General features: G+C 41.9%; 2 protein-coding genes across 4 annotated transcripts; one reads left to right on the top strand and one right to left on the bottom strand.

Moving 5' to 3' along the window:
- Positions 1-5,010: 5,010 nt before the first annotated feature.
- bcl6aa (BCL6A transcription repressor a) lies at positions 5,011-12,005 on the top strand. 3 transcript variants are annotated; one of them, XM_084355046.1, is made up of 9 exons: positions 5,011-5,100; positions 7,230-7,401; positions 7,496-7,717; positions 7,818-8,780; positions 9,008-9,189; positions 9,284-9,451; positions 9,544-9,674; positions 9,987-10,124; positions 10,615-12,005. In XM_084355046.1, the coding sequence occupies exons 1-9, from the start codon at positions 5,070-5,072 to the stop codon at positions 10,756-10,758; spliced, it is 2,151 nt and encodes a 716-aa protein (XP_084211172.1). In that variant the 5' UTR covers positions 5,011-5,069; the 3' UTR covers positions 10,759-12,005. The 3 variants fall into 3 exon arrangements, with proteins under 3 accessions (XP_084211172.1, XP_084211173.1, XP_084211171.1); XM_084355047.1 differs by lacking the exon at positions 5,011-5,100 and adding an exon at positions 5,432-5,601; XM_084355045.1 differs by lacking the exon at positions 5,011-5,100 and adding an exon at positions 5,627-7,142.
- Positions 12,006-13,661: 1,656 nt separating this feature from the next.
- smx5 lies at positions 13,662-16,786 on the bottom strand. The gene is made up of 5 exons (XM_084354325.1): positions 16,684-16,786; positions 16,410-16,477; positions 16,099-16,129; positions 15,917-15,976; positions 13,662-14,384 (listed from the first exon to the last, which is right to left on the bottom strand). The coding sequence occupies exons 1-5, from the start codon at positions 16,684-16,686 to the stop codon at positions 14,259-14,261; spliced, it is 288 nt and encodes a 95-aa protein (XP_084210451.1). The 5' UTR covers positions 16,687-16,786; the 3' UTR covers positions 13,662-14,258.
- Between the last annotated feature and the right edge of the window lie 501 nt (positions 16,787-17,287).

Genomic DNA, 17,287 nt, shown 5'->3' with positions numbered 1-17,287 from the left:
GGGCATGTGAGAGAAAAGAGGAAAGACAGAGCAAACACTCAGATTGTGAAGATTTCGTCGAGGATGGAAGCTCGTTACTTGTATTACATCCCGGTGTTTTTGTGGAAGTAACTGACCCATCATCCAGCAGATGGCACACTGGCAAGAGACTGTTTCTGGTATGCGTGGAAAATTCCATCAAGTTCGACTCTGCAGGCTGCATTCCTGGCTCCTCTCAGCCGGCCTTGAGAAAGTCCTGAATCTACATGCTTTGATTTGACTAAATTGGAATTCTAGTCCACCTACACGCCTCTGCTCTCACTGTAACCTTAGCATGTAGCTTGCACGGGCAAGCTGGTGAACTCAAGGTTATCCACACGGGCACTCTGCAGAAAGTTTTTTTTTTTTTTTGGTATTTTCTTTCTAAAATAAGTGATGAAGCAGAATAAAACAAGTTTAACAAAGCTTTTACGCGTCCAGGGAGCCTTCGTATTGAGCTGAAACAACTTGTTCTGTTGTCTGCTGCTTCGCAATACATGCACAACTTCTGAACGCACCATCAAAAGTATTAATAATGAGGGGGAACATTTAAGTGAATTGCCAAATTGTGTATACTTACAATTATGTTAACAGCAGCACATGCGATCATCCCTTTCTTTTAGATAATTGTGAACTCCTCATCTCTGTCATTCAGTGCTGCAGGCGGTCTTTGAGTGTGTTTAACCTTGTCAACTGGGATGAAACACAACTCTCAACCTGGAGTGTGTGTCAGTGCACAGACACTTGTTGCAGGATTGTTGCAGACAGACGTTTAATGTACGTCACAATCTTGACTTGCCTTGTTTGTCTGTTCATTAAAAAACAAAAAACAAAAAAGCAAGAGGCAAGCATCCAAGTAAAGAGTGCTCATCATTACCTGCACAGAGAATCTTTTGAAGTGGTATCAGTGATTTCTTTTTTTTGTTTTTTTAACACGTCCTGTTATTTAACCGAGGCTATAAATTATGCATACCATATGTTTGCAATGATCTGCTCAAATAGACGATCAAGAGGAAGAAATACATAGAATGAGAGCAGACGACGAGCTGCAGCTGTGGCACGATTCAGACCTGCAGTGGGGATCGGGTGTTTGACAAAGGCCGACTTTGTTGTGGACAAAAGGAGAGGAAGGAAAAAAAAATGCTTCTGGGATGCATGGAGTTAAAAAAGAAAAAAAAGAAAAGTGAAACTTAACAATATAAAAAAGAAATTCTTTTAAAGAAAGGAACTAAAAAGACCTCTGTAGCTAACAGCATTATCTGTTTGGTGTTACAGCTTGGTTGCATCATGCCTCTCAGAACAAAACTCCACACTCACATCTTTGCTGACAATGAACACTGAAGTTGGCAGAAATTTGCTGTGAAACGAGACAAAAGTGTGCAGTTTATGAAAAAAAAAAAGAAAAAAAAGAAGTGAGGCAACCTCCGGGCCTCGGGCTTTTGTCAGTGGGCATTTCTATTCAATGACCTATCATGCACCAAGTGTATGCAATGATACGGCTGGGAGATGTTTCACACTGTGTCAGAAATGTACAAGGTTTTTTTTTTTCTTTTTTTTTTAACGTGCAGCTGTTACTGGCCGGGCCAGACTTGGATCACTGTCACAACATGCTTTTTGGCTGTGATTGTTTCTGAACAGCGTGCCGCGCCAGACAATGAGACCAAGACCCCAACGTCATGACCCTGTTGTTTAATTATACAGCTCTGAATGGAGATCAAGGATTTAACAGATACACTGTTCATGATGTGAGAAACGTGCCCTGAGTGTCACTCCAGACGAGGGGGGAGTGCGATATTGATCTGCTTTGCCCTGCTCTCTTCCTCTGCCCCTGTGTAAGTGGGTCATTTATTTTTTCGCTAGGAATTGGTTGAGTTAGAAAAAAAAAAAAAGTTTGCCAAGGATTTGCAGTAATTATCTCATCCTTCTATAGCAGGCGCAGCGTGGGGCCTTGGTAAATTACACATCTCCCCTCCTAACTCCTGGATGGTTTATGGCCGTGCATTATGCATAACTGTGCTGGAGCGCCTTAAACATCCCCCAAGTGGATTGAAATAAAGTTGACGCTGCTCTTTGTTTGGAGCTCAAGATAGTCTTTATTTGGCAGTGCTGAATCGGAGATTGCTGTAAAAAGCGTGCGTCTTAATTATTTTGGAGACTTTTTTTTTCCTCTTTCTTTTCTTGCTCCCCAATGGCTTGTGAACACCTGGAGTGTTTTTTTTTTTTTTTTTTTGTAGTGGGATGCCGGATCCAGATGGGCGGATGCGCGGGGCGATCCACAGGGAAATGTCGGTTGCATTACAGCGCAGTGTGTCGTCATGTGAAGGGTTAAACAAGAAAAAGAAGAAAAAAAGGAGCTGCATCTGATTCCTACAACACAGGCTGATGTACACTGAATGAGAAAAAGACTCAAAATGTCCCTGATGTCAATTAAAGCTCATGTAAGCACTATTGTGTCAAGGATCTTAACAACGTGTGGAGAAAAAAAAAACACCTTAATGTTAATCAAGAGGACAATAATTTTACATGAAAATACAAGATCTTAAAATGTATTTCACGCTCCTCAAGTATAGATCTTAAGAAAAAAAAAAGACATCGCTCAAAGACTTTTGTAAAATACAGAATGATCAATAGGTGTGGAGAAGAGAGTGAGGGGATTATTAAATAAAATACTAAATCCAGCCCTGATGAAAAGCCTGTATAATCAAACAAGGCTGGTGCTGTGTTTACTTGTTATGAACGTTAACACTGACTGGAAAAGGAGCTTCAGTCTTTGTTTGCCCGCTTGTCTTTACAATGATATGAATATCAACTTAAAGGTGCACTACGTAGTTTTGGCGAAGAGATTTTAATCAGAAGAGAAACTCTCTTTGTTTCCATGACTGAATAAACTGAATAAACAAACATGCTGTTTAACTTTGTTTCCATGTGGCGGACCCTGCCACCTTTCAAGCCTCACAACGGTGTTCTGGGGACCTTGTTTTCCTCTGAGTGCAGCTTGTTTATCAGTTGTGAAAAGTATAAATATTTCCGAGTTTGCGCTATTACCTCATTAATATTGTAAATATTAAAATTCTGAGTTTGAGTTTCTTCTCCAAAAACTACACAGTGTCCCTTTTAATCATTCAAACATGTGTTTGCCACAGTGCCACTGGAGCACTTGAGCTGAACGCCACGGTTCCTGTGTGTTACAACTGCAGGAAGATAAATATTTTGAGAAGGAGCAGACACTTTCACTCTCATAATGTCATCTAATATATCTTGTGTGTCGCTGTCTTTGTCATGTGCCATCAGCTCAGCAAATGCTCCTTCTGTGCCAAGGAGTGAACGGGATGAGAAAAGATGGGGAACCCGCGGTTTGGAGTCACCACAAACAAAGTTTCCAAGGTGAGTCACTGACAGTAAACGCTTGCCCACAACTTATGACAATAATACACATTGTGCTGTCACACGCATCCCCTAACCAAGCATCATTAACCATCTATTTAAAAACCATATGTAAATTCACACCAGCTCTCAGCTCCGCACGGGGGACCGCAGATTTGAACAAAAGGTCTGAAAGAGCACGAAGTAAAAAAAAAAACACGACGCTAGTACGCTGAAAAAGTAAAAAAGACTGCGTTTATTCTTGCCCAACTCTGAGAAAATGATGCAACAGGGAGTACACATGCCTTAAATTAAATGGTAAGGGGGAGAAAGAAGGGGAAAAAAATCACAGCAATGCATTCAATTAATTTTCCAGGAATCTTTCACTTTGCATTTCAATGAGCAATGTTTCTTTTGTTGTAAGTGTGCACATCATCTGACCTGGACAGCCTCGCGGGCAGCCCGACACTGAATGGGTTATACATTCAAAAAGATATTTTTCAAAGGAGGAAAAAAAAACATTTTTAAAATGAAATACAGAACAAGAGGTTGTCTAAACTGAGTTACTGAGGCTTTTTAATATTATAGCACCAAAAAAAATCCCAACAGCTGACCTTGACATTGATTTTTCTTTTTACAAAATAGGTCTCATGGCTTTTTGAAGACATCGATTCTCTGAACATCTGCTTGATTTCTGAATTATAACCAACGATAGATTAACATTCACATAACTTCTACGCTGCCATGCAACAAGTTCACGACAATCATGAAGTCAATTCACAGAAAATCACATCTACAGTTGCTCTAAATACACTTTCAACCCACTCACTGTCGGGAGAGTGGCTTCAGCACAGTAACAATAGATGTATTAAACCGTTATACGCGCACACGAGAACATGAAACTGGACCCCGAGAAGCGCCAGTTGGACCACGCAAACCAAACCGCTTAACGATCACATCCACATGACACACGCTGCCTCTCCTCTCCCGCCCGCCTCACTGTCTGTCTGCACACTTGTGAATAATAAATCTATTAAAGCTTTCCTTTTTCAACAAACCCCCGATGGTGATTCGCAGCATTCCCCATCTATGAAGTCACGCGGCATACCTGCAGGAAATCTGGCTAAAGAAAAAAAAAACAAAAAAACAAAACAAAACAAAAGATCTGATGATGAGGATGAAAGGCGCGAGCCTGTCGCATCGACCTGTCCGCGTGGGCCTAATTAAGATGTCGGTCTGTGTGCTGTACATGTCGGCTCTGTGTGTTCAATGCGACGGAAGGCAGCGGAACGACACATCGCTTAAATCATAGAATATAAATTAGTTCTCAGAATTTCGGGGGCTGGGTTTAAGGAACCTGGTGACGTCGCCGACTCGACGTCCTGTGACTCTTGGACGCGACCAACATCGGAGGGGGGGTGCCGGGTGCCTAAAAAAACAATTTCCCGCGTTATTTTACAAAATAATACTCATTTTCGCACTCGTTTAGACACTCGAGACGCGAGGAGCGCGCTGTTGGATTCACCGCGGGCAGAAAGTGCGAGAAAAAGCGCTTTGGAAACGAGTCTTTTTCACCACATGGGAAAAAAACGTCTCTCCCCCGCCCTGGGAAAGTGGTACGGTCTCGGGCTCAAATTCCGAGAATTGAGCTCGTCTGATTCTTAGAACTGGGGTTCTTAGAAGTGGTGATGCAAGAAGTTTCTAGGAAAGCGCTACCAGGTGATTTTTTAAATTCCTTTTTTGCTCTAATTTGGCGCGAAGTTGTTATGTACTGTATATTGCTTATGTTTTTACACAGGGGCTATTTGTCCGGTTTTGTGCCGCTGGAAGTGTTTGTTAAAGCCGGGGCTGCGTGTGTGTCTGTGTGTGTGTTGTGTGTGACTGAGGGTCTGCTGGCAGTGTGAGCGGCGCAGAGTCGAAACTCTGAAGTGGCTCCGGCGGTGACAGCCGGAGCTCCGCTGCCTCTGCCTGACAGAGCGGAGCGGAGCGGCAGCGGCAGCGGAGGCAGCCCGCCTCGGCGCCGCTGCCTCCGCTGCCGCTGGTCGGGGGGTGAAGCAGCGGCAGGCGGGCGGGCAGACAGACAGACAGCCAGCCAGCCTCCGCTGGAGCTCCCACTGCTCTCTCTGCTGTAAAGCTGTAATAACGGCTCGGGTCAGATAAACTACACCGAGGGGGGGAATGAGGATCCAGAGCCGTGTGAGGGCTCAGCAAGAGCCCGCGGTGCGTAACGCGGACATAGTTGCGTGTGACTCTGATTTAATGTTCATGTGTCAACAGTGCGGCGGCTGTCAGACCAACTTTGCTGGCAGCATGGCAGCCTCAGGTCCAGGAGTGTGTTTCTGTTTTTCTACTCCGGCGGTAATTTGCTCTAAAAGGCTGCCTCGAAAAAAAAAAGCCCGTCTGTTACCGTAACACACTGCAGCGGAAACATTAGCGTTGATGTGAATGTGTGTGTGTGTGTCTATGTGTGTGTGTGTGTGTGTGTGTGTGTGTGTTTTTCCACGATACAGAGGCTGTGCAACACACGTCGTCGCACCAACTTGTCTCTCATGTTTCCACTGTGACACCGTCGACAGGCTTTCACCCCAAGTTGAGAGGTTTTTTCAGAGAGACGCGCTCAAAAAGTGTCGCCTCGTTTCTGTCACGGACCGAGAGTTTCGGTTAGACTGTGTTTATACTCAGGAACTGTTATAATTAGATCATTTAAAGCCCGTGAAATAAAACGCAAAGGTCTGTCGAGGACCTACTTTATTTTTATTTTTTTATTTCTGTGCTGACAGAAATCTGGCTGCTGTCATTTTTATGGGTTTTTTTAATAACCCAAACTTTATAGCTGTAGTCCCTCAAACCAGATGCTCTGAAAAATGTGGTTAATTGTGTCACCGGCTCGAGGTCACACCTCGCCACCTCTCGATCAGAGGAGATCTGCTGCACTCTGTCCTGCTTCTATTCTCGGACGGGTCCAGTTACACACCTCGCTCTTGACACAGAGTTCAAGACTCTTGTCACAGATATTTAATCCTCACTCCAATTTTTAGTAATTGCACCATCACATATTGTAAAAAAAAAAAAAAAAAAAAAGGAGCGCTGCCACAGGTCTTTATCTCAGAAACTGTCACTGGTGTAGAAACCTGGTCAGCTGCTCCGGGTCTGAAGGTTCAGTCATGTCGAGGACATCTTGCGGTTGAAATTTAAAAAAAAAAAATCATAGTTTCTGTGAGGAAGGAAAAAAAGTTTCGGGTCGATGAGTGAGCTGCTTGTTGAGTCTATTTTCCTTTATTTTAACAGCTTGTTGATGGAGATGGGACCCGCTGCCCTGCCGAGAGACTGAACTTTCCTCCGCTATAGATTTATTATAAAGCTGAGAATGGATTTTAAAATAACGCTTTTAGTAGATACTTGAATATGTGTTATTTATCACGGCAAAATTATTTTAGTCTTTCCGAGAAAAACATTTTATATTCTGATTATTTTTCTCTGCACCGTTCGTTTGTTTGTTTGTTTGTTTGTTTTTGTTCTGTTTGTTTGTTGTATTAACTTGTCAACCAGTGGCTCAGAGAGAGAAAGTGAGGGGGAGAGAAATGACTCCAAAGGTAGAAATTTAAATGTCTAGACAGTGTTTATTTAATAAATGGCGCCGCCTTCTGGAGGATCGGCTGATCTGTTCCTCTCACTCCGCCGACGCCGACAAAAGACCTGAGGAGGATCATAAATGATCTCAGCCCAGTTAATTTACTCAGAGATGACCTTAAAGCACAGAGGTGACTTGTGGCACAGCGCTGTGACAAACCCTCCCTGATGCTGTTTCTCGTGAAATAATCTCACTGTTGTGTTTCATGTTTTTGCAGAACTTGACAAAATGGCTTGCGCAGCAGACAGCTGCATACAGTTCACACGCCATGCAAGTGATGTCCTGCTCAACCTGAACCGGCTGCGCAGCAGGGACATCCTCACAGATGTCACTATCTTGGTCAACAGACAGCAGTTTCGTGCACACAAGACTGTCCTCATGGCTTGCAGGTGCGTGTTCGTTACGCTTTATGTGCTGGTTTTTCTTGCTGCGGTTTGAAGACGAAGGTGCTGATCGTTGTACGCTCTCTTTCTTGTCTTTCAGTGGGCTGTTTTACACCATCTTTACTGACTCCCACAAGTGCAACCTTAATGCGATCAGTCTGGACCCAAAGGTGGACCCAGAGGGCTTTGCCATCCTGCTGGAGTTCATGTACACCTCCCGTCTCACACTAAAGGAGAGTCTGATTATGGCGATCATGAACACAGCCATCTACCTGCAGATGGACCATGTTGTGGACACGTGCCACAGATTCATCAAATCCAGGTTGGTAGAATAAAATTCTGTTCGTTCTGTTCTGTTCAGATCAGTCAAATTGATCATGATCAGCATCTGTCGTGTTTTAACCTTCTTGATCTCTCCTCAGCGATCCGGCCAAGCTGCCCAGAGATGAGTTTTTGGTCAGTCCCTTGGTTTTACCTCAGGATGTCCACGCGTACCGGCCCCATGATGTTGTTGACAGTTTGCACAGCCGCGTAGCTCCGTTCAGGGATGGGAGGCCCTACGGCTCAAACATGTTCAACGGGGTCAGCACCCCCAGCAACTACCATCTCTACGGGCAGTTTCCCATGCCAGGATTCCCTTTCCCTCTCTGCAAGCTGACTGATGCCAAAAATGCTTTTGCTGACCTCTCTAAGAGTGGTATCCACCACAAGCATTGTTCTCCGCATGACAGCGCCAACATCATCAGGGCAGAGTACAGCAGGGCGGTGGGCTCCAGCTCCTCCAGCATTATTCACTCCACCACCTACGCTTCCAGGGAGGTAGGGAGAGACGACGAGATGAGGAAGGAAAGCCACGAGGGGGTCAGCCAGTCTATTGCTCTCGGAGCGAGGAAACGTGCGTTCCCTGTCTTGACCCTCGAGCCCCAGAAAGACTCCGGCAAAGATAACACTCCTCAAGCAGAGGAAGACCTGATCCATCAGCACTACCCCCTCGGAATCTCCTCCGCCGGACGCAAGAGCCTCATGAGCAGCCCGCAGAGCCCCCTGAAATCAGACTGCCAGCCCAACTCTCCAACAGAGTCCAGCAGCAGCAAGAACGCCGGCCTCTCTCAAGCCGCGGGAGTGCAAGCACCGCAGGGCACGCAGGACCCCAAAGCTCGCAACTGGAAGAAGTACAAGTTCATCGTGTTGAATCAGAGCGCGAAGGAAGACGAGGTGGGGCTGCGGGATCCTGGGCTCCGCTCGCCTCAGCGCCTCGGCCTGCAACCCTACCTCCACCCCAGCGACTCGGAGAACCTCGACCCACAAACCACGAGCAAGAGCAACGACCACAGCGAGGACCTACCTGCGCCCCAGGCCAGTCGGCTCAACAATATCATTAACAGGTGAGGAAATGTTTATTTCGCTTGTCAGTCAAGTTGTGCGACGTGCTGGGAAGATTTTGGGGGTAATGTAGATATCATATCATTCTTTAAAAGCCATTTATTGTACTTTTCTCCCCATGCAATCCTGTTAACTGTTCTGTATTTTCAGCATTCACCGGGATAATTTTAGGAACTTATCTTATTTTTTGTTTAAGATCTGATGATAAGTGTTTATCCTTTGCCTATAGTGCACTCGAGGGGTCACTGAGGAACGGTGACAGCCACCCTCCACACTACCTGAGCCGTCTGAACTGCTCAACCTGCGGCACCCCGTCCCCACAGCACTCAGAAGTCTGTCCCAACACCTCCAGGTCCCGTCTCACAGACGACATGGCAGAGCTGCACTCCGAATACTCAGACTCCAGCTGTGGTGAGTTTATGACAGCTATTAGATATCAGACACAAATATAAATTAAAGATGACTGCTTTGATGTTAACTTTGACTAAAATTCCCTCCTCAACAGAAAACGGTACGTTCTTCTGTAACGAATGTGACTCCAAGTTCGCCGAAGACGAAGCGCTGAAACAACACATGCTTCAAGTGCACAGCGACAAGCCATACAAGTGCGACCGCTGCCAGGCTGCTTTCCGCTACAAGGGCAACCTGGCCAGCCACAAGACCGTCCACACAGGTACGTCTAACAGATTCATTTACTGTCTGTGTCATGCGTGCCCTCCTTTTGCTTCTTTAATTCTGACGGGGTTTTTTTTTTTTTGCTTTCAGGGGAGAAGCCGTATCGCTGTAATATCTGTGGTGCTCAGTTTAACCGACCAGCTAACCTCAAGACTCACACTCGCATCCACTCAGGAGAGAAGCCATACAAATGTGAGACGTGCGGCGCTCGTTTTGTACAGGTAATGACACACCTACACAAGCATCTGGACCTTGTATTGAACTTTTCCTCTCTGTATTGTGTTTGGGGCCAACAGCACTAATACTCACCTCTATCCATGGGTGGGTACAGTTATTTTCAGCTTTACAGAAGTGCCCGTAATTATAGAAAAGAACATCCTCAAGGCCGTTTTGGCTTTTATATAATGGATGCCGATACGTGCGCTGTCAGAGGTTTTATCATAGGATTTGCTAACGCATTCCTAGATAATAGTCTTGTCAGTCAGATCATTTGATTCAGGCTGTTATATGTATGTTTTCTGTTCACGTTCCAGGTTGCTCATCTCCGTGCTCATGTGTTGATCCACACCGGTGAGAAGCCATACCCGTGTGAGATCTGTGGGACACGCTTCCGTCACCTGCAGACGCTGAAGAGCCACCTGCGTATCCACACGGGAGAGAAGCCCTATCATGTAGGTCGACACAAGAGTTACAACATCATACATAACGTAACCTTCTTTGAAATCAAATTTAAAGGTGCCCTACGTGGTTTTGGGGAAGAATCTTTAATCAGAAGAGAAAGATCTTCATTGATTGATTTTTTTTTTTAATGCCTAAACAAACTAAATAAACAAACACTCTTTGTTCACATGACTGAATAAACAAACTGACCTTAAAGAACAACACAATTTCATACTGTTTTACTTTGTTTATATGTGGCGGACCCTGCCACCTTTCTAGCTTCAAACAGTGTTCTGGGACCTTATTTTCCTCTGAGAACAGCTTGTTTATTCACTTATGGGATACATTTTTTTTCCTATTATTACCCCGTTGACATTGTAAATATTAAAATTCTGTGTTTGAATTTCTTCTCCAAAACCACATAGTGCCCCTTTAACCTATTGTAAGATAGTAAACATGCCTGAAAATAACGTTCTGCCGGTTTTTTTTTTTCCTTTTCAGTGTGAGAAATGCAACTTGCACTTCCGCCACAAGAGTCAGCTCCGTCTGCATCTCCGACAGAAGCACGGCGCCATCACTAACACAAAGATCCAATACCGCATGTCGACGGCAGACATGCCTACTGACTTGACAAAGGCATGCTGAGCAGGAAGAAGGGAACAGTTTCAAAAAGGAGGCAATCTTGACCTTGGCATTTAAAAGACCCCAACTTGTACAATCATCCAAAATTGTAGTGCCACACTGTGTTTATTAGACAAATAAATTGGCTGTGTATGCCATTCTAAACGGGTTTCCACTACATGTGAACGTAGAGCCACATACGGCATCTTAGTCACTTTATTGTTTCTATATAGATATAAATATATATATATATATGTATGTCGGACGTGTTTCTAAGCTTTGAAGGTACGTATATAAAGCTTTATTTTGTTGAGAAGGATGGAATGTAAACAATCTGTTTTTTGAAAAATACAGTATTTTATATCAGAGAACTTACTTTTCTGAAAGTATTGAAAATTTTGATCGACGGGTGGTACATATATTTTAAGATAACGAGATTTGCGGCTGTATAGAGTTGTCTATACATTTTTATGTAGATGTACGTACATGTTGCACCATGTCAAGTTGCCATACTCATGTGAAGAGGGGGGGGAAAATATGACGAAATTGGTTTTAGTGGAAAAAAACATATCAGATGACTGCTGCTGTCTGATGAGGATATGCATGAGGTACTCTGTTACCGTCGCCAGTTGTCAGCGCACATGAAGTGGGCAACTGCATAAATATTGTGACATATTGTGTAATTATATCTGTGGGATTGCTCTCTGCTGGCAGAGCCAATCTAAGTGTTGAAATGCATTTCAAGGTACTGCTTTGTTATGACCAAGAAAATATTTTGCTTCAGATGTATTTGTATAGATGTGAATTTTTTTGTTTTTGTTTTTTTGTTCATTTGTTTTCCATAAGTGAAGGTTTACAGTTTTTTGGTCATTGTTCTAGATCCTACAGTAAAGTTGTTTAAGTGTCAAGGTTTTTTTGTTTGTACATACACTGTGTATTCAATGTGCCTTTCTCTATGGTGACTGAATTCTTCTCCGTTCAGCCCGGCTGTATTAAGGTACAACTCAAGGACACCACTAGTCCTAGATCCCTGTTTGTTTGTTTGTATGCGTGTGTGTACGTATGTATGTATGTATGTATGTATGTATGTGTGTGAGTGTGTGTATATATTTTTAAATGCTTGTTGTCACCGACCCTAAAACATGCAAATTCATCATTGTAAATCTTCAGGACTTGTTTTTGGATTGGGCTTTTTTAACTGCATTAAAAATAATTGTACAATGTTTAGATGTATGAATGTAAAATAAACGTATTGGATTTCTATGTATTAACACCAGACTGAGTTTGTCATATTAAAGGAAGACGTGTTTCATGAATGGACACAGATTTACAATTATTCCACAGATATTGTTACTATGGCTACATGAAAGCTACAGGATGCAACTTGTGGATTAAATATATAACTTTAATAAATAAATAAAGTTATGTAAGAGTTAAGCCTGTTAGACCAGCTGGCACTTTTATCCTCTAATGATTGGAGGATTATAATTTTAACATGAGATTATGAAACTGTACCTACTAAATAGTTTACTGTACTTTTATTATAAAAAACCCAACTAAAAACAGATTTCCTGCTAAACAAAGGAACTTGATTTTCCCTTGAAAACTGAATCCGGGGAAAGAACTGCATCCAAATCAGACACACACTCCTCTCTTTGCACTCAAAAATGCTGTAAAAACTGCAGTAACAGGACGAAAAACTACCCGGTTACTATTCACAATGGGACAAAAAGTTCTGATCATACTCATAATGAACTATCAACCCACAACAACTCTTAAGAAGTGACTTCCCACTAACAAATCATCCAGCATACCTTCAATATCGTGTAAGATTAAAATTAAAGCAAGTTGATGTAACTGTGGATGAATAAAAGCTGTGACAATTCACTTCAAAATACTTGAAGCTTGGGGCAGGAGGAAAGCGAGGCGCTGCTCATGTGGTGGCACGTTGGAGAAGTCAAAGGAGAACAGTGAATGGCACATACAGCATCATACATCAGAAAATTAGGATTAACAATTAAGATTATGACAAATTAACTGTGAAGATGAGAAGTATGTTTATGCTAAACTGATGGATGAAGCAGTAGCTCCAGATGTCTCAGGTTGGAACTTTTTAAGATCACGTTTAACCAAATTTAAGACTGATTTCTTAATCAAACATAGCAGGTAAGTATAAAGGTAAGTAGTACACATGGTCCAGGTAGGTTTTATGTAGGAATGTGGCTGTTAGAGATAAGTCACACATTTTAAACAGGGAAGAGGATGTATTAGGTATAAATACAGGCAGGATTAAAGGACCTATGTAGAACTTTTTTGTGCTGGAAGCCGGTCGTTAGTTTACGTTAATGGACTCCATTTCTAAACTATCATTATCTATTGTTGCTCTCTGTTAGTGGAGCACAGAGAGGCACGAAGACGAGGTGTTTGAGAATGTGAATAAAGTCACATCCTTTGGAACAGGTCGTCCACAGGCTCTTCAAGGCAGCCGAGAGACGGGGAAGGTCTCACTTTTCATGTCACGTTACAATCCGCTTATAAAAATGTGACTGATAGAAGTGAATTGCTAGAATTTTTTTTACATAGAGCTGCTTTAAAGTTTTCTAACATCAGAAATGTGAACTTTCACGCAGAGGAGCCTGACAGATTTCAACATAAAGAAATGTTGAGATTAATCAATAAAGTCAGATAAAATGTTTGTGGAAGTTAAAACCTCACAAATTCAGATTGAAGACCAATGGCTTTTAAGGCCAAATATCGAGTATTCAGTTTAACACATCAGACTTTTTAATGACCTGCAGACACCCTGTTTAAACTATAGTTGAAACTTCTACAGCACATCAAGAAGACATTTTATGGTGTGTGTTTTTATGACACACTGTCATGACTTTTGACTATTATCTCAGTATTCTGATCTGGAGACCAGCACAATGAGGCCATGGGATTTTTATTTTTATTTATGAAAACAGTCACAAAATATCTGTCTTCCAAGATAATTCAATGAAGGCCAAAGACTAAAATCTTTAACAAGTGAAACACTTTCAACAAACAAAACAAGACTAAATGACAATAACATCATCAAAACATAAATAAAATAGCATTTTATTTTGAAGTGGCATAAAAAAAAATCCAAAGTTGTATTTTTTTTTTTTTTAAAGATAAGCAACAGTGCTTGTATTATGCAACAAAAACACTTCAGATCTTTACCTCTACTGGGCTCCAAATTGTATTCAGTTCGATTTCTTTTAAACAAATGACAGTATCAAACGAAGCCTTCTACACGGCCTGAGAGGTGAAGACCATTTCCAATAACTAATAACTCAAATTATTGATCACCAATGTCAGGAATGCAATTAAATTCTCTGTCAGTACAGGAAAATGAGCAACACTGTTTAATTACAGGAGCTGCACAAAATGTATCATCTATAAATGAACTTAGATCGGAACTCAAACTATTCATTATTTACCGTCACAAAAATCCCTCCCCGCCGCCCCCCGGACTAGATAAACCCCACCCTGCAGGTCGATCACTGCTTCTGCTGCATCGCTTCTTTCCGTGCAGCGTCTTGCAGCAGCTGCGTGTCAACTTCATCTGCAGGTAGCTGAACGTACCGGACCACAGATCCACGGATGAAACAGTTTTTCACAGACAGCTGGAGCAGATTAAAACAAGACAATGCACAGTGTGAAGATCAAAATCTATCAAAGTCTTGGAGATGCTGTAAATCAGCTTTAAGCTATGGAAAATCTTTGGTACATCTCATAACGTGTCTCAATTCATGCAACTGAAATTATTGATGAATGATTGAACACAATTTTCATGTGTTCATGAGTGTTTTGTTGAAGTTGGGTTTACTTTCCCATTCAGGGGTATAATATTGATAAAAAGAATTGTAAAATCACATTCTTTTCTTCGTCTGACCTCATTAAAAACATAAACATTTATATAATTTAATATTTTACTGGGAAAGAAACCCTTTGATAAAGGTGCGACAAGTATTGCAATGACACCAAATAATATAAATAATCATAACAATTCATATATAATGAATATTTCATGTCCTGTGTGCTCTATGCTATGCATAATGTAGTGCCTTTGTATCAGGTAAAATATTCCTTTTGTATGGATAATATCTTTCATAGGTGAAGGACGGACGTATCTGCATCCGACACTCTGTTAGTTGTCCTTGAATTCTCACATGTAGCTCTGTGGGAACTCATTGCACACACGTGGAGAAACATTGGGTTTCGAGAAATTCGTTTGACTTCACCAGAGTTTCAAAACTGGGGTCTCTGAGCCCACAAACAGGAGTAAAAATGACTTCAGAATCCTGAAACGTCATCACTTCACAATCACGTTTGTAAGCAATTCTCCGAAAACTCATGAGGTATCAAGGTAATGAAACATTGTTAAACTTCCAGCATTATATAAAGTAGTTCAAATGAGTTCAACCTTAAACATTTACAGCCTTAATATGAAAGATACACATTAAGCTCGTCTTTGAGCCGTTAAGAAAGACCCAGACTATCCAGAAATCCCAAAGAGAACATTAAACTTAAGTTAAAGGATAACGTCAACCAAAAATGAAACATCGGTCGTTATCTATTCAACCCCATGCTGATGTAAAGTCAGGTTAAGTTTCATAGTCCACAAAACATTTCCGGAGCTTCACAGCATTGCAGAGATCTTCTAAACAACTGAAGTAGATGGAGACTTATTTTAAAACATAAATAAATCAACTGAAAAAAAGAAAGAAAAGACTCCATAGAGCTCTGCTGTTTAATACAAGTCTTGTGAAGCCTCGAGATCCCAAACACATTATTTAGGCCTTTCATTAAGCCCTTCACTAAGCAACTGTACATCGAGGGTGTAAATAACCAAATCAATATGGGATCTTTGGGCTTCTGGAGACTTGGATAAAGTTGGACAAGCTGTATGGAGACATTTTATGTTTTGTTTTCCAGTTGTTGATTTACATTTTAAAACAAGTCCTCATCTACTTCAGTCGTTTAGGAGAACGCTGCGACGCCGTTTTGCTGTGAAGCTCCAGAAATGTTTTGTGGGCTTCAAAACTTCACCCAACTTTCCATCAGAATCGGACCGAGCAGAAAACCCCCGAATTTTCTTTTCATGGTGAACTTTTTAGATATCTTGACAGAGAAGGTGCCAGATGATGAAACCTACCATGTGTGGATACTTCTCTGGATCTGTGACACTGATGTCTGTGAGCTTTATGTTCAGGTACTGAAACACACAAGCAGAGAAAGGTGACATTAAAAGATGAGAAGAAAACTGGGCAGTTGGATTGAACAATTAAAAATCTGAATGGTTTTGTTTCATAATAAGGAAAATAAATAATTTCCAACCTGGTCCACAGAATGAAGCGTCCCGCAGATGCTGGAAAAAAAACAGATTGGAATAAAATCTATTATTGACATTTATGGACAGATCCTTACTTCAAAAACAACAAAGTAAGCAAAGGAAGTTACTTGTAAGCTGTTTCTGATACTATGTACTGCTGTGGCACTTATACAACAAGACAGCGTGTTTACAGTTGTTGCATTTGAGCCTCCATCATTCACATCCCCCTGCACCGCTATTATAACCAGCTTAACTTTAACGGAGGCTAAACCCGATAATATTACAAATGTATTCAGCTTAGCCGAATAAAACTTACCTCAAGTCGTTCTTGAGCTCCACCACCACATCTTTCCCCACCAGCGACTTGAAAAACGAGTAGAAAAGCTGAAAAACACAACGACACGATAACGCTAATGTTAGCATCATGCTAACATTACGAGCACGGCACAGGCTGTACATAGTTAGCCAACTTCAACCACGTAAAGCGACACGGTGAGCTGCGGGTCATTGAACGCCTCAGCGAATCGTCACATGAGACATTTTTGATGTGAACTGCGAAACAAATTCAAACATTCAAGCTGCTTTCTCACCATTATTGCTGCTGCTGCTGCTGCTGTCTTGTGGTAGCGCGTCTGCTGTTGATGACCCGTCACGCTGCGTCATATTGATGCGACGGTCCGGCACCAGGGTGCAGTTACAGACCCGCTCCACATGGGGGAGCCAGAGGGGCGCACAATGTTTACGAGCGGGACAACACGTGGAGCTGCAGGATAGTTTGTCATGGCTCTGTCGATGTTCATCTGTTGGTCTGGTGTGATTGAATACACGACTTACACGACGAAAGTCTTTTGCACACTTCAGGATTCACTAAACCTGCAAAAAGTACCCAAAAGTCCTACATGAGTAAAAGTAAAGATACCGTGTTGAAATATTACTCTAAAAGTCTTATAATCTGATATTATCAGTGTTGTGAAAAGTACCCACAATCAGTAAACGTATTGAAGTATCAAAAGTAATTTTCTGGCAATAAATTACAAAGTAAAAGTAAATTACACATACATGTATAACTTCATTACTGTACATTACTGGTCAAAAGATGATTGATAATGCCGATTATTAGATGTGATATTCAGCATTTTTGTGATTTTATTTTTTTAGAAATCATTTTGCTGATTTAATAAATTAGTTTAAAAA

Source organism: Pagrus pagrus (genome assembly GCF_965226575.1).
Source record: "Pagrus pagrus genome assembly, chromosome: 6".
Taxonomy (NCBI): Eukaryota; Metazoa; Chordata; class Actinopteri; order Spariformes; family Sparidae; genus Pagrus; species Pagrus pagrus.
This window is presented reverse-complemented; position numbering and strand designations above follow the sequence as displayed.

What these genes read in the sequence shown, in the direction of transcription:
- smx5 (XM_084354325.1), bottom strand. An exon ending in CGCTTCATTCTGTGGACCAG is followed by an intron (nt 15,977 to 16,098) that starts GTTGGAAATTAT and finishes TGTGTGTTTCAG; the next exon opens with TACCTGAACATAAAGCTCAC. An exon ending in CAGAGAAGTATCCACACATG is followed by an intron (nt 14,385 to 15,916) that starts GTAGGTTTCATC and finishes AATCTGCTCCAG; the next exon opens with CTGTCTGTGAAAAACTGTTT.
- bcl6aa (XM_084355045.1), top strand. Translation starts at nt 7,094, where the DNA reads ATGATCTCAGCCCAGTTAATTTACTCAGAGATGACCTTAAAGCACAGA. An exon ending in ACTGTCCTCATGGCTTGCAG is followed by an intron (nt 7,402 to 7,495) that starts GTGCGTGTTCGT and finishes CTTGTCTTTCAG; the next exon opens with TGGGCTGTTTTACACCATCT. An exon ending in CTCAACAATATCATTAACAG is followed by an intron (nt 8,781 to 9,007) that starts GTGAGGAAATGT and finishes CTTTGCCTATAG; the next exon opens with TGCACTCGAGGGGTCACTGA.